Genomic DNA, 16057 nt, shown 5'->3' with positions numbered 1-16057 from the left:
GGCAGCATGACACATTTGCTTAAAGGGCACACAGGCAGATTTTAAAGTCATTACGCAATCTACAAATGCTGAAGGAAGGGGATGGCTTCATGGATAGCTCCTTAGTATGCACTGCCCACAATAACGCAACACCATTTCTCACTTAAATAGCCACTACGAAGAAGAAAAAGTCACGTAAGGGCCAAACTCTGAAAACCTTTAAGGTTTAACTTTCCAATACCAGGTTTAGTCCTAAGTAGGAACTTGTTGAAATTATTCAGATTCTAAAAGAAACCAATGGATAAAGGATCTCACTCTCTCGCTCTGCCTTTTGAGTAGATGAAAATTTAAAGTAAACATTAAAAAATGATTTATTTTAAAAGGGGAGATAGTACTGCTAAAACTACAACCATTTTGGGTTAACAGAATGAAATGACATTCTTTTCTGTCCTACTAGGGATGTTATTAGGTGAACTCCTCAACCACAAGAAACAGTACCTGTTTCCCTATTTAAAAAATTAAAAATTCGGGGCCGGCGCTGTGGCGCAGTGGGTTAACGCCCTGGCCTCAGGTGCCAGTATCCCATATGGGCGCCCATTCTAGTGCCGGCTGCTCCTCTTCCAATCCAACTCTCTGCTATGGCCTGGGATAGCAGTAGAAAATGGCCCAAGTCCTTGGGCTCCTGCACCCACATGGGAGACTGGGAAGAAGCTCCTGGCTCCTGGCTACAGATCGACGCAGCTCCAGCCGTTGCAGCCAATTGAGGAGTGAACCATCGGATGGAAGACCTCTCTCTCCCTCTCTCTCTCTTTCTCTCTCTCTCTCTCTGCCTCTCTCTGCCTCTCTCTGTGTAGCTCTTTCAAATAAATAAATAATTCTAAAAAAATTAAAAATTATATCTTATTGACATGATTTTAAACACATGAAAGCTGTTTGTATTTAAACAAACAAGTGTGAATCCAGGAAATAGACTGAATAGACTTTCAGACATTAAGCAATACAGGCACAGAGGAAGATAGTGAAGGCAGTGCAAGGCCAGCAAGCATTGTGGAGTTCCAAACATTGGGAGCAATCTTAAATTCAGGAAAGCTAAGAGAGGAGATTTTAAAATACTCAAATAAGAAAATCAGGGCGGGGGGCAGTACTGTGGCGCAACAGGTTAAGCCACCATGTGGCAATACAGTATCCCCAGTCAGAACACCAGTTCAAGTCCCAGCTGCTCTGCTTCTGATCTAGCTTCCTGCTAATACCCCTGGAAAAGCAATGGAAGATGGGCCAAGTGCTTGGACCCCTTGCACCCAAGTGAGAGAGCCAGCTGGAGTTCTGGGCTCCTGGCTTCAGCAAGGAGCCCACTGCAGCCACTTGGGGAATGAACTGGCAGATGGATGACCTCCCCCCCTACACACATACACACACACCTGTCTCAGCCTCTCTGTATCATTTTGCCTTTCAAACTAATACATAACTTTAAAAAAAAAAAACAATGATAGAAGGAAAATCAAGAGAATGGCTTTACTATTTTCTAGCTGTTGTTGATGGTCCTCGAAATCCTGTTGCACAGCCTGGTAGTGGCCCAAAAGGCTATCAAAGCCCTGCTGGACAAACTCAGGGGCAGGAAGTCGCGACTCCAGGGCTGAGCAGCTGGCACGTGCCAGGTCAATTTTAGGGTGGAGGCCGAGGAGATCTGTCTGTTCCCGCTGTGGAAGAGAAAACACGGCTGCATGACTCACTGAGGATCCCCAGACACATCATTAGAGCAGACTTAACCAAAAACTCATGATCAGGGCTGGGCAGAGAATTCTTCCACATTCCAGATAGCTGGCTCTTTACCTGACAGGACTCCTTCAAGCTTGGCAAGGACTGCTGGGGCGTCTCAGCAAAGGGCGTATGTTTCAACCACTCCTCCTTCATCTTTATGATCTTTTCAAGCTCATCGAGTTGATTAAAATAAGCATTGATATCTTCCTGTAGCTGAATCTTTCTGGCCAGGTCTTCCAAATGCTGAGAGAGATTCTTCCATTCAGAGGAAACCTTCTCCAGCACATGTTTTATTTCTTCAGTCGGAAAACCTTCTACACAAATGTGAAAAATAAGCAGACACTTCATAAGTTCCTACAAAACCTGTCTGGAATGTGTGCTCAACAGGCTAACATATTCAAAATAATGAGGCAATGTCACACAGAGTGATTGCTCCCCTAAGTCTATATTAACCCAATAGCCAAAAACTGCAATGATGCCCTTCGAAATAATTATGTTTAACTCTGACCAAGCAGGGAGGGGAACTAAAATAGCATCTCAGGTGTGGTATGACTACACAAAAAGCACAACAGAGGAGCTTCTGCCACTGACTTTCCTACAGAATGTGTATATCTACTTTTGGCATTGGGCCACTTTGCTGGCTCATAATCTGAATAAGGGAAATTAAATCAACTGCCTAGGTGTGTCTGGGCTGTGAAGTCAGAAGTCAGCCCTCCTCTGCCATAAGGAAAAAGAGTTGGCTTATAAAACGAGGAGGTAGACGAAGTCTTTGGTGACCAACCCATAGTGTCTTAAAAATGCTACAATGAATGGCAAGAATTCCTTTTGCTGGGAAGCAATCTGTTGAATACAGGAATCTCAAGACTACAGTCAGGCCTAGAAGCATCAGCAAGCCTATTGGATGTGTTATCCATATAAGAGGTCTTCAAAAAAATTCACTGAATATAAATATCATGAAAAAAAGTATGGAATTAAAAAATTTTTTTTCAACCAAAATATTTCTAAATCCTGTTTTCCATGAACATTTTGAAGTACCCACATAGATAAGAAATACCACAATATCAAATTATAGGTAAGATTATCTACTTTAAAAACATATCAAGAAAAGAGACCGGGGCTGGCACTGTGGCTCACTTTGTTAATCCTCCACCTTGCGGCGCCGGCATCCCTTATGGGCACCAGGTTCTAGTCCTGGTTGCTCCTCTTCCAGTCCAGCTCTCTGCTGTGGCCTGGGAGGGCAGTGGAGGATGGCCCAAGTGCTTGGGCCCTGCACCTGCATGGGAGACCAGGAAGAAGCACCTGGCTCCTGGCTTAGGATCGGTGCAGCGCCAGCCATAGGGGCCATTTGGGGAGTGAACCAACGGAAAGAAGACCTTTCTCTCTGTCTCTCTCTCTCTCACTGTCTATAACTCTACCTGTCAAATAAATTTAAAAAAAAAAAAAAAGTGACCTCACTCTGGATTGCTTCTATAAAAAAAATAAGAGGCCATTATTTCTATTACTGAAATCTTATAATTGTTTGTCTCATTTTTAAGAGGTAGAAAATGTTCTTAGAAATGACGGTTACATGTAATAATAGATTGTGTTAGTCCTTCTCTTAGTGCAGAATACCGTCGAATCTTTTCAAATGACTGAAACAGTATGGGAAATCTGCAAAGGAATCTTTTTATTCAGAAGAAAAATGTGCATGCATTTTGAAAGGATGACCTTAACCTTTTGATTATTTGAGTAGGAAGTCAATAAAACAATTCTGCTTTGTAAATATACACAATCAAAAAACCAGGGTAATGACAGCTCTAACTAAAGAAGAAACGGCATGGAAAACAAAAGATTACTTATGGTGCATAGACATTTAAAAAATGTCTATAACATTCTGCACCCACTAAAAATTAGAAATGCAAACACGTGATGGCATGATTTGAGTTTGTCCCCTGCTGAAGTCCACTGTCCACCATCACACAGGTAACAGAATATTAGACCTAGGCAAAACAGTCACATCACATTTCATGTTCAATTATCCCTGTTAATGGGGATCATAAACAAAATACATCACCATATTCCTGAAAATCTGTCTGAGCCATGAGGATCTGGGCTATGCTTGGGGAACAGGAATACTAACATCAGCTACTTCATTTATTTAAAAGAATTATTTATTTATTTGAAGGGCAGAGTTACAGAGAGACAGAGGCAGAAAGAGAGAGAAGTCTTCCACCCATTGATTCACTCCCCAGATGGCCACAACTGTGGCTAAGCTGGTCAGAAGTCAGGAGCCAAGAGCTTCTTCCGGATTTCTCATGTGGGTGCAGAGGCCCAAACACTTCCACTGCTTTCCTAGGCCCAGAAGAAGCTTCTGGCTCCTGGCTTTAGATTGGCGTGGCTCCAGCCGTTGCAGCCAATTGGGGAGTGAACCAGCGGATGGATGACCGCTCTGCCTCTCCTTCGTCTCCTCTCTCTGTGTAACTCTGACTTTCAAATAAATAAATACATCTTTAAAAAAACAAAAATTATCAGGAAGTTGAAAGAACTTCTTCAGCTGTTTGTTCAACAACAATATCTTGATCCATTCATTTTGTCCCTTAAAACTATTCTCAACTTTAAATCTCCCCTTTCTCTAAATGAGATACTGCTGGTTGCAATAACATCTGATAATAATTAAAACACAGTTTGCATCTTATAAAGGGAAATCTGGGGCCACAATTGTGGTGAAGTGGGAAGTGGCATTCCATATAGGCACAGGTTTGTGTTCTGGCTACTCCACTTCTGAACTAGCTCCTTGCTAATGGCCTGGGAAAAGCACCAAAAGATGGCCCAAGTATGTGGGCCCCTGCCACCCATGTGGGAGACCTGGAAGAAGCTCCTGGCTCCTGGCTTTAGCCTGGCTCAGCACTGACTATTGTGACCACTAGGAGAGTGAACCAGCAGATGGGAGAGCTCTCTCTCTGTATAATTCTGACTTTCAAATGAATAAATGTTTATTTTAAAAAATGGAAAATAGCATACTGTCTTTAAAAATATCGGTTTTTCTCCCAAAAATGCAGACTTCTAAATTTTTTTATTTCTATAGGATGGCTCAACTTTCAGAAAATGACTACTCAAAAGCCAAATAGCATATCATTTTGTTAATTATCCAAAAGGGACAAAATACTCATAAGGATCTATTATCCAAGTGCCCAATTTATCTACTGTACCAGCTGACGATCACTAGGATCAAAATCAGCTAACCTGGCCGGCGCCGTGGCTCAACAGGCTAATCCTCCGCCTTGCGGCGCCGGCACACCGGGTTCTAGTCCCGGTCGGGGCACCGATCCTGTCCCGGTTGCCCCTCTTCCAGGCCAGCTCTCTGCTGTGGCCAGGGAGTGCAGTGGAGGATGGCCCAAGTGTTTGGGCTCTGCACCCCATGGGAGACCAGGATAAGCACCTGGCTCCTGCCATCGGAACAGCGCAGTGCGCCGGCCGCAGCGCGCTACCGCGGCGGCCATTAGAGGGTGAACCAACGGCAAAGGAAGACCTTTCTCTCTGTCTCTCTCTCTCTCTCACTGTCCACTCTGCCTGTCAAAAAAAAAAAAAATCAGCTAACCTAAGAAAATCAGTTATTTTAGCTGTGGAAGTCACATGAAAAAATTATTTCATGTTCCAAACATGTTTATATTCTTTGAGATATCACAAAACCGAAGTTAAATGCTTCAGGCGGGAAACACCTACCAGACTTGGCTGTGCTGGACTTTCTCACGAAACCAGTTTTGGGGAAACAGTGACATGATTATTTGAACATCTGTTTTACTAGAGAGATTTATATGCTTTCCTAACTGCACTCAATCATTTATCTAGACAGACTCTGGCCAGATTTCACTCTGTGAAAAATTTCCTCTACATTGATTATCTGTGTTTTAAGATTTATTAACATCATTAAACACATGTGGAAAAGTACTATGCAATACTGAAAACCTGGAATAATAGATAAAGAGAGAAGATAGTAGGAGAAAGAAACGAGATTTCTTTTATTCCATTGCTAGAAAAAGGCAGACATCTTCCAAAATGTAAGGAAACTACTTCAAATTTTATACACCCTTTTCAGACCACTGTCCCTTTTTCCCAGTATCCCACATCATTCTAAAGTTTTTAACAGAATATGTGCCTTTTTAAACAAATTTAATTAGGGTCCTCTAATGAATGCATTTCTCATTCTACTAGTGCTCAAAAAATATCAATAGAAAATATAAAGGATTTCCTATAAAATTAGACACATACACATTAGGTCCCCAAATTCATTCCTTTTTAAAACCACGTATCTTATATTCCCCCAATGCTCCACCTAACCTTGTATTAACACTTTCACATGAATTCCACATTATGTTTTCAAAACCTGCCAATTCACAACAATATTTTATTGATCAAAAGCTACACTAACCTAATAAACTCCTTCACTTTCTACACGTGGAAACAAAAGGGTTCCATGACTTACCGGAGGGCACAAAGCAAAGGACAAAAGAATTCACTACCATGCTCACTGTTAGCACATCTCTCACCAACTTCTCCCTGAGGTAAATCTTCCCATCCATCTCCACTGACTGACACACAACTCTGCCCCTCCACAACTGAAAGCTGCTATGGAAATGGGGTGAACCCAGTACACACACTGATGAAGATTCCCCACGTCCACACCACACACAGCCCAAGTCCCCAGGCACAGGCTGAGGAAGAAGGAATGAATCTACGACTGTGACTGGCACAAACTGAATTCTCGAAAGAGTCTGCATCTCAAGGGAAATTTCGATCTCTAGGTGTTTTCAAGTAAATATCTGCAAGGGTAATTTCCAAGTAGGGCAACAAGCAATCTGCTAGGGAGAATGTGGAAAGAAATGCTCCTCTACTCATCTTTATTCTTTGAAGGAAAAACTTAATCTGTCTAATAATATATGGGTTAATAATACCTCTGTGTAATTTCAAAATAAATTATCATACATTGAACACATTTACGAATATATAGTATGTCTTGTGTGTTTTCATATGTTTGTGAATACATATATACCCAGTACATATACAAAACAAATGGACACTTTTTTTTAAAGCTGGAAGCAATAATTATCAAAGGAAAAAAATACAAAAATCATGGTTTTTAGGTAAGGGAGAGGGTGTGAGTAACTAATCCAAAAGGGACACCAGAGAACTTTTTGAAAAGACAGAAATGTTCTATAAAGTGATTTGTGTGTATAGGTTATCTATTTGTAAAAATAGTACAGCTTTGTTTCAATGTAAGTAAATGTATAAGTAAAGTAACTTTACTTAAGTAAAGTAACGTAAGTAAAATGTGTTTCAATGTAAGTAAAATTTTAAAACCTGTAAAAAATAATAATCAAGATGAGGTGATAGGTGAGTAAAAATATAGATAATTCAAGAATGCAAACTATCAGGGCCAGTGCTGTGGAGTAGCTTGTTAAGCCTCCACCTGTTGCACTGGCATCCCATACAGACGCCAGTTCAAGTCCCGGCTGCTCTACTTCTGATCCAGCTCCTTGCTGATGGTTTGGGCCCCTGCACCCACATGGGAGACCCAGAAGATGCTCCTAACTCCTGGTTTCAAATTGGCCCAGCTCCGGCAATTGTGGCCATTTGGGGAGTGAATCAGTAGATGGAAGACCTTTCTCTCTGTCTCTCCCTCTCCCTGTTTGTAGCTCTATCTACCAAATAAATAAGTGTACATCTCTCAAAAAAAAGAAAAAACCCAAATCACAGGTCACAGTGCCTGAGTTCCAATTCCACTTCAAACTCCAGCTTCCTACTGGTACAGATTCAAGGAGGCAACAGTGATGGCTGAAGTAACCAGGTAATGCACTCGCATGGGAGACCTGGGCTAGGTTCTCAGCCCAAGTCCAGCTCTAGCCATTTCATGCATTTGGGTAGTGAACCTGTACTCACTCCATCTCCCTCTTCCTCCCACCTAATAAATACATATATAAATTAATTAATTAATTTTATTTCAACTACAATTTAACCCTTATCAACTTCAACTATTTTTTTTAAATCCCTATAGTAAATCAATGCAATGTACTGAAACTGATGGGCCAAATGCCCTTAATGGGCTTATCTTGCTGTATATTCAATTTCTCCCATGTTGCCAAAATTAAGTTTTATTTTGTCACCTTCCTACAAAATAAATTACAATATATACCTCCAAAGGATGAGGTTTTTGAAAACTCCAACACCAGTGGACTTTAACTGTACTTCTAAGGTTCAGGGTTTTTGGTTTCCTGACCCCATAACAGAGCAGAACAATTTTGCTTCGATCTATTTATTTTATAATCAGCTTCAGTATAAAATTTCTTTTTTTTTTCAAGGATTCTGCTACCTACAAAATTGTTTTTGGAAATCTTTTTTTTTTTTTTGGCAAAAAAAGAGTTGTAGCATTAAAATAAATATTTGATATATCAAGCTATAAACATTATTTGATGCTAGCATATAAATATGAAAAAAAATCAAGAGCCTTACCTTTTCCCATTTGTTCAACAAGGATTTGTCCAGTTTGGTTTAATTCATCCAGTCGGGGTCTCCTTTCTGTCTGTTCTTTTTCTAATCCCTGAAGATAAATTCCCAATATTAGAATATTGCAATATTCTCCTCAATACAACGTTGATGTTATTTTAAACTGTCACGGTTTTGTCTTTGGTTTGTTATATACTTCTCTTGTTTAAGTTTTTTTAAGGTGAACAAACTTCATGTTTTTCATATATACAGATTTAGGAGCATGGTGATATTTCCAACCACACCCTCCCTCCTGCCCATGCTCCCTGATTCTCTTTAGGTATTTCCAAGTTCACCTAAGAGAACACTACAATTCAAAACTATGAATTCCAGGCTACCCACCAGCACTCCAAACATGAATAAACCTGAAAAGGTAAATTCAAACAAACAATAACAACAGCAACTATAAATCTTAGGTTTCTTTTGTAAGGAAAAAATTTGGACACTGTCAGTTCTAATCAAGGAGAAATACGTAAACTTAGTGTTTATGATCCAAGACATCAACTCACATTGCTTGAGTATGCCACAGCATAAAAATAATGGTTTCAGTCAAAAGAACTGAATGTGTTACAACAGAGATCACTGAACAGAAATTAACAAGAAAAAGAGAAATATTTTGAGCCCCAATATTATTTGTTGGTATTCCATTAAGTCAAGGATATTCTACAAACTTTATTTTATGTTATTTTTTGAAATTTTATTTAAGGAATACAAACTTCACGCATCTTATACAGATTTAGGAACAGAGTGATTCTTCCCATCCAATCTCCCTCCCACCTATACGCCCACCCTTCTTCCTCTTCCATCTCCCATTCCCACTCCTATTTTTTACAAAGATCTATTTTCGGTCAACTTTATCCTCATAAGATTAATGCTTGGGGCTGGCACTGTGGCACAACAGGTTAACGCCCTGGCCTGAGGCACCGGCATCCCATATGGGTGCTGGTTTGAGACCCAGCTGCTCCACTTCCGATCCAGGTCTCTGTTATGGCCTGGAAAAGCAGTAGAAGATGGCCCAAGCCCTTTGGCCCCTGCACCCGTGTGGGAGACCCAGAGGAGGCTCCTGGCTCCTGGCTTCGGATCTGCACAGTTCTGACTGTTGCGGCCAACTGGGGAGTGAACCAGCGGATGGAAGACTCTCTCTCTCTCTCTCTCTCTCTCTCTCTCTCTGCTTCTCCTCTCTCTGTGTAACTCTGACTTTCAAATAAATAAATAAATCTAAAATAATAATAATATAACATTCAAAGTACTATATACCATTTAAAAAAAAACAATGCTACACTAAGTAGAGGGATCAACAAATAGTATGAAGAAAAATGTAAAAAATAATTGAACAAAAAGCGTGGTTCCACAAGAGTAAAGCCAAGGGCTGTTCAAAACCATCACATCATAAAGTGTCAACTTCACTTCTACAATAGCTAAGATACAGAATCAACCCAGATGTCCATCATCTGAAGACTGGATAAAGACATTAGGGTGTGTGTGTGTGTGTGTGTATATATATATATCACATATATAACATATATATATGCATATGTAACACATACCATGGAATACTACACAATGGCAAAAAACAATGAAATCCTGTTACTTGCAACAAAATGGATGCAACTGGAAACCATTATACTTAGTGAAATAAGCCAGTCCCAAAAAGATAAATACCATATGTTCTCTCTGACTTGACTTTTACAATGTATCAACACAAAATGCAGCCACCAGGGGTGGGTGTTTGGAGCAGTGGTTAGGTTATCGCTTGGATCACCGCAGCCCATGTGGAAGTGTTAGGGTTCAAGTTCCAGCCCTTTTTCCGGATCCAGCTTCCTGTTAATGTACTCCTTCAGAGGCAGCAGGTGACTGCTCAAGTACCTGGGTCTCTGCCACCCCACCCGCATGGGAGACCAGTATTGATTTCCAGTCTCCTGGCTTCAGCCTGGTTCAGCACCACCTGTTGCGGACATTTAGGGTATGAACCAGTAGATGGAAGTCAGTCAGTCTCTCTTTCTTTCTCTCTCTCTCTTTCTTCCTTTCAAATAAAGAAATAAAACAAAATGGATAAATTTTGAAAACTTACAGCCACCAGAGTGCCTGAGGGAGCAGAAGCAGTCTTTCACATTTGCAAGAAGGGATGGAAGGAGAAAAGCCTGAAGAAAGAGGCGTACTTGAGTGGGACTGATCAGCCCAGGGCTCAGTGTCAGGGTCTCTGGTGTGGCTTATAGCTGGGTTAAGGGAGACCAAGATATCTGCCAATTACTAGCTATAAGCCTCTGGGTAAACTGTATTGGTTTTCTCACCTGTGTAAAGGAAATAAAACTTTCTATTCTTTGAGGTGGTTGTGATGATTAAATGAGATGATAAATTCCAAAAAATGGTAAAGTTGCTGTCAGTATCAGTATTATTGTCAATACTGCTGCTTGGAAAAGTAAAAGTCTCTGCTATTACAGTCACTACTCTGCCATGCCATAGTCATGGCAGGGATACAGACAAGAAGATAAGAACTTCAAGGCTCTCCTCAGACACTTGTGCCAACTGTGAAATAAACAAGGTGATTACCTCACAGTCATTCTACACTTCGCTTCACATTAAAATCATCTGAGAGCTTTAAAAAATCCTGATGATCCACGTTAGCCCTGGACCAATTCTCAGAATTGTTGGTCGGGGAACCCAGCCATCAGTAATTTTTAAAGCCAATTCTAAGGTATAGCCAAGTGTGAAATGTGTTAAAAAAATTAAATGAGAGATCATTAGACTGAGGTGGGTTCTAGAGGCCTGGATTCCTATCTCAACATAAGGAAAATTAGTTCAGATTCATTTCTTGTCAGTGGCTACCTTGAAAGAAAACAAAACTTTAGGTCATCCAATCACTGGCAATCAACTTGACATTAGTTCTATCGTCCTAAACGTCCCATTGGAATAGCTCAAGTAAGGTAATTTCTCAAACTTGAATTAATCAAATAATTTCTTCGCTCTGCTTCCACATTCACCCTATAAAACTTCCTCTTTGTATTCTTCGCACAGAGCCCCAAATCATTTCCATAATCATAATCTCTACCTGCTGAAATAAACTCTTAAAAGTTTTAACACATCAAAGTTTACCTTTTAGTAGAACCATAGCTCTCATGGCTGCCTGCGGAGGATTATACGCTCACTGGGGCTTCCACAGCCTTCTGTAGCCTTCTGCTCATACTTCTATCATTGTACTGTCTCCCTCTGGGTAGTATAATTTGTGGTCTAGAAAATGCCTGTACCCCACAAGATACCTCAAGACTCAGGATTTGTTCACCGTTTTTTAAAGTTTTTTTCCCCCAGAAATATTTTATTTAATGCATAAAAACCTCATGCATTTCATAAGTATAACTTTGGGTCTATAAACTTTAACTGTAAGCATATTTCTTATATAACTTTTAAATAATGACAATATACTTTAATGCCTAAAAAGTACTTTGTTCTTTATATTTGAGGAGTGATTCTTGATTTTAATATAATTATCCCTTGGTATTTTCAAGGAATTTGTTCTAGAATCCCAGTGGATAGTAAACTCCATGAATGCTTACATCCCCTTATATAAAATATTGCAGTGCTTGGATAACTATGCATATCTTCCTAAGTGCTTTAAATCATCTCTAGACGACCTGTAATGCCTAATAAATATAAATAGTTGCTGTACTATGTCATTTAGGAAATAATGAGCAAGACATAAGTCTGCACACATAGACAGGCAACCATCACAGGACTCACTACATAGGACATAAGGGAAAGGGCAACGGTGCTGAATAAGGACTGCCTCAGAGAGACCAAGGACCACGAGGTGTACCTGCACATCACTTCATTTATGTTATTCAATGTCATGTTCTGTTGCCTTGGAACTTTCTGGAAATATTTTTCTGAATATTTTCTATCTACAGTTGGTTGAATCTGTGGAGGCAGCCACAGATACAAAGTGTTGAGTATATATTTTTTAACTCTTTAATTTAAAGAGAATACATTGAAGAAGATTTGATACTAGAAATAGTTTCTTGTGTTCAGAAGGCAAAACATCTTCAGCATAACCCAAAGTCATACATTATTAGGCACAAATTAAGGTAGAGCTAAATAAGCCAAATAATCGTAATAATAGCTGATCACCTTAGGAAGGGTTCCTTATGCTTATCTCAATGATACAGGAGAAACTAAGAAAAAGCAAAGATCTAATGGTAGCTGGATTCAAATTTTATTATACTGTCCTAAAAGCTATCTTCTGGCTATAGTTATTTAACAGGGTGCTTTGGATCCCATTCCACTTTTAAGCCAACAGCAAATCCCACCTGATGAAATAGCGTATTCACTAGGATATTTCTGTTTTATGTTTTACCTTTAACTTCTTTTTCATTTCTGAAGTCTCTTGCATCTTCTTATACTCTTTTATCTCTGTGGTCTGAATGGCAGTCTTTGATTTCAAGATCCAGTTGAACAGCTCTGCGCTTATAGCATCAAACCTAGTTGAAGATTCAGATGTCACCATTTGTCATTTCTTTCTTCTATTGTTTTTTCTCGGCTCAAGACAGAGCAACCCCTATGCCCATCCAGTGTGTGTGTTTAAACACTCCCCAAAAACAGCACCCCAGAAATACAATATGCATGCAAAATGAGATCACACATTTAAATTAGAAATATTAATAGATATAATTAATAATTAATATTACAGACTAAATACATAAAACATATTTAACATTTTTTAACTATACAAGGAGTCACTTGCATGGTTAATGTCAAAATTCATAATCTACCAATTCATAGGTAATGATTTGGCTAGACGATCATGGGAAAGAACAGTATTGACATCCCTATAGTTAACACCTGCTTTTGTTCAATATTTAATAATCAAACCATACTAGGTACTGGGTGGGGCTCCTGATAGGGAGGTAAACCAGACACATATTGTAGTCCTCCAGGAGCGTCCGGTCCAGGAAGCAATGGAAAGTCACAGGTAGAAACAACAGAATCTGCTGGGTGCTAATCCCAGGAACTCACAGGTAGGACTCAGTGCTATCAGGGAAGGGATGCCTTCCTGGAGTAGAACACGGGCACCATGCTTAGGAGCTTTCCTCGCAGAAGAGAGCAAAGAGGGGGAGGGTCTCACTTTACACACTGCCGACAGTTAGATGTGTCTGGAATAGCAAGGAGGACAACGCAGAATCACACGTGCAGCTACCAGAAGGCCCTGCGGGGTACGGTGAGGAGTTCGGATCTAACAAGGGCAACTGAGGACCACTGAGAGCTTTCAGCCCAGACCTGATGTGATTCTTTTCCTCCTTCAGTGGTCGCTGAGGGATGGAACAAAAGGGAAGCAAGAGCAAAGGCTCTGGCAGCCACAGGAACCAGAACACGACACTGACAGTGGGAAGGAAGAAAAGTGGGCCAGCCTGAGAGGCTGAAGAAGAGAGGCCACACCACGGTGAGCAGGAACAAGAGGCGCCAGACATGGGCTGCTGCCGCAGACCAGGCCCTGTTCTTGGAGTTTTATGCTTGTGAACTCCAGGAGCTCTCACAACCACACCATGCAGTGTATACTGACACTGTGTCTCTTAGAGGGCTGGAACTCGCTGAGGTTATAAATAACTGTCTCACACAAATACGAGGTAGAGACAGGATTTGATCCAAGGGAGTCTGGCTCTGCTGGGCCCCTGCCCTCAGAGCTGCTCACTACTGGAGGCTGCAACACAGGTTGTTATTGCCGATTCTTGTGGGCAATTTTGCTGATGTGTTTCTCGTGAATTATGAATACTTATGATTTCCTCAAGGTAAATTTTCCTATAATATGGAAGTGATTTTGTGATGCTCTGAGGGAGTGACCAGGTGTTGAGGTATGACTCAGACAGTGGTTTGTCCATTTTCCTGCCTCCTTGATACCAGGTTTCTACCTAGTCTTTTTTTTTTTTTTTTAAGATTTATTTCTCTACTTGAAAGGCAGAGTTAAGGGTACACAGAGAGGAGATACAGAGAGAAAGAGGCGGTCTTTCAAATGCTGGCTCACTCCCCAGATGACCGCATAGCCAGGATGGGGTCAGGCCAACACCAGGAGGCAGGAGCTTTATCTGGGTCTCCCACGTGGGTGTAGGGCTTGGAGTACTTGGAACATCCTCTGCTGCTTTCCCACGCACATTAGCAGGGAGCTAAACAAGAAGTATAGCAGCCAGGACTTGAACCAGCACCTACATGGGATGCTGGTGTCATAGGTGATGGCTTAACCCGCTACACCACAAAGCCAGCAATTCCACTTAGTCTTTTATTTAAGAGGAAGACCACTCAAAGATCACAGATTTAAAATGAACTTAGGGACTCAACTTCTGTCCTAAATAGGAGCAAGAGCGATTACAGGAAATGACTGCCCTGCAGTGCCCTGGCTGCAACCCCAAGAGACAAGAAGGAGAAACAGGCTGCCATGTTGAAGTCCTAGTATTTCAGACTCACAACTGTTCAGGCAGTCCACTCTGAGACAATCTAATAGTGCTCTCAACAACAGACTAAAGACAAGATGGGGTCCTGAAACCTCATTATGCCAGGAATGGTTAGGGAAAGTTTAGAATTTAGGACAAAGAAAACTGTAACAGGAATGCTATCTTCAACTACTGAAAGGGTACCATACTGTGGAGGGGCAATGAGGTCTATACTTGTCCAGAAAGTGTACACAGGTAGACTCAAAGGGGGCAGGCTTGGGGCATGAAGATACTCTTTCTAATAACAAGATTTAATTGCCTTCTACTGTAATGTACTGGATGTACTTGGGCCTCAGCTCATACAAAATTAAGTAAAGGAATGTCTGCATCAATCAGACCACAGAGTCAATGACTACGGCTGTTTACCCATGCAACACTTACTGTCTGAAGCCCTAAGAACACGACAAAGACTGCCACAACAGACAGCTTCAACCTGCCATGTACACCAGGCATGGACAAGGGACTGAATCCTGGCCAGTGAGACCCAGGGGGAGTGTGCTATGCAGGGGAGACTGAAGGAGAAAGCCCACATCCCAGGACAGCATAGGGTGCTGAAGAACACCCTTCATTTAAAAGCACCCTGACTCAGAACTTCTTGTAATGTGAGATAATAAAGACCTCACTGTGTAAGTCCCTAAAAGGGGTGTGGTATTTTGTCCCTTGCAACAGAAAGCACCCTACATGATGCGGTCATGTTTACATTCAGCTTCCACAGGTGTGCACTCCAGTCTATTAAAACTTTCCATCCCAAATGCAGCACATTGGCCCTGGAGAGAGACACTGTCAGTTACCCCGGCAGAAAGCAGGCACCCAGGAACTGTAAGATTCAGAACCATCTTCCCTGTGCTGCCTTGACCCCAAGATAAAGGCTCCACAGCTGCTGCGAGCAACATTGGTCCTGCAAGGAGATGCTATTGGGAGGCAGAAGCACAGCCTTATTACCCAAATGAAAGTCCTCTGGAAAAACTGGAATCCTAGGACAAGTGCTGTGGCACAGTGGGTTAAGCCCAAGTTTGGAACACCCATATTCCATATTGGAGTGCATGGGATCAAGGTCTATCCCCACTTTTGATCTAATTTCCTGCTAATGCACCCAGCAAGCAGCAAAGTGGTAGACCACATACCTAGGTGCCTGTCACTCACATTGGAGACCCAGCTGGAGTTCCTGGCTCCTCACATCAGCCTAGTCCAACTGCAGCTGTTATGACCATTGGGGACATGAACCAGCAGATTGAAGATTAAAACTGATTGCAGTGTCTGTGTGAGTGTGTGTGTCCCTCTTTCTGTCACTGTGTATTTCAAACAAATAAATAGAATCTTTTTGCAAA

The 16057-nt window shown here is 41.2% G+C and overlaps 1 protein-coding gene across 5 annotated transcripts in view; it reads right to left on the bottom strand.

The window, feature by feature from the left end:
- The window catches only part of UTRN (utrophin), a 591543-nt gene that overhangs the window by 394778 nt on the left and 180708 nt on the right, over positions 1 to 16057 (bottom strand). For all 5 annotated transcript variants that reach the window (XM_062186881.1, XM_062186876.1, XM_062186879.1 and 2 more), the window contains exons 18-21: positions 12605 to 12728; positions 8224 to 8311; positions 1810 to 2051; positions 1496 to 1676 (exon numbers count right to left, since the gene is read on the bottom strand). In XM_062186881.1, the coding sequence (XP_062042865.1) occupies positions 1496 to 1676; positions 1810 to 2051; positions 8224 to 8311; positions 12605 to 12728 (635 nt within the window). The remainder of the gene's footprint in view (positions 1 to 1495; positions 1677 to 1809; positions 2052 to 8223; positions 8312 to 12604; positions 12729 to 16057) is intronic.

The sequence above is a fragment of the Lepus europaeus genome, chromosome 3, assembly GCF_033115175.1.
Source record: "Lepus europaeus isolate LE1 chromosome 3, mLepTim1.pri, whole genome shotgun sequence".
In the NCBI taxonomy this organism is placed as follows: Eukaryota; Metazoa; Chordata; class Mammalia; order Lagomorpha; family Leporidae; genus Lepus; species Lepus europaeus.
The sequence above is the reverse complement of the archived record's forward strand: the minus strand, read 5'-3'. Positions and strand labels throughout refer to the sequence as shown.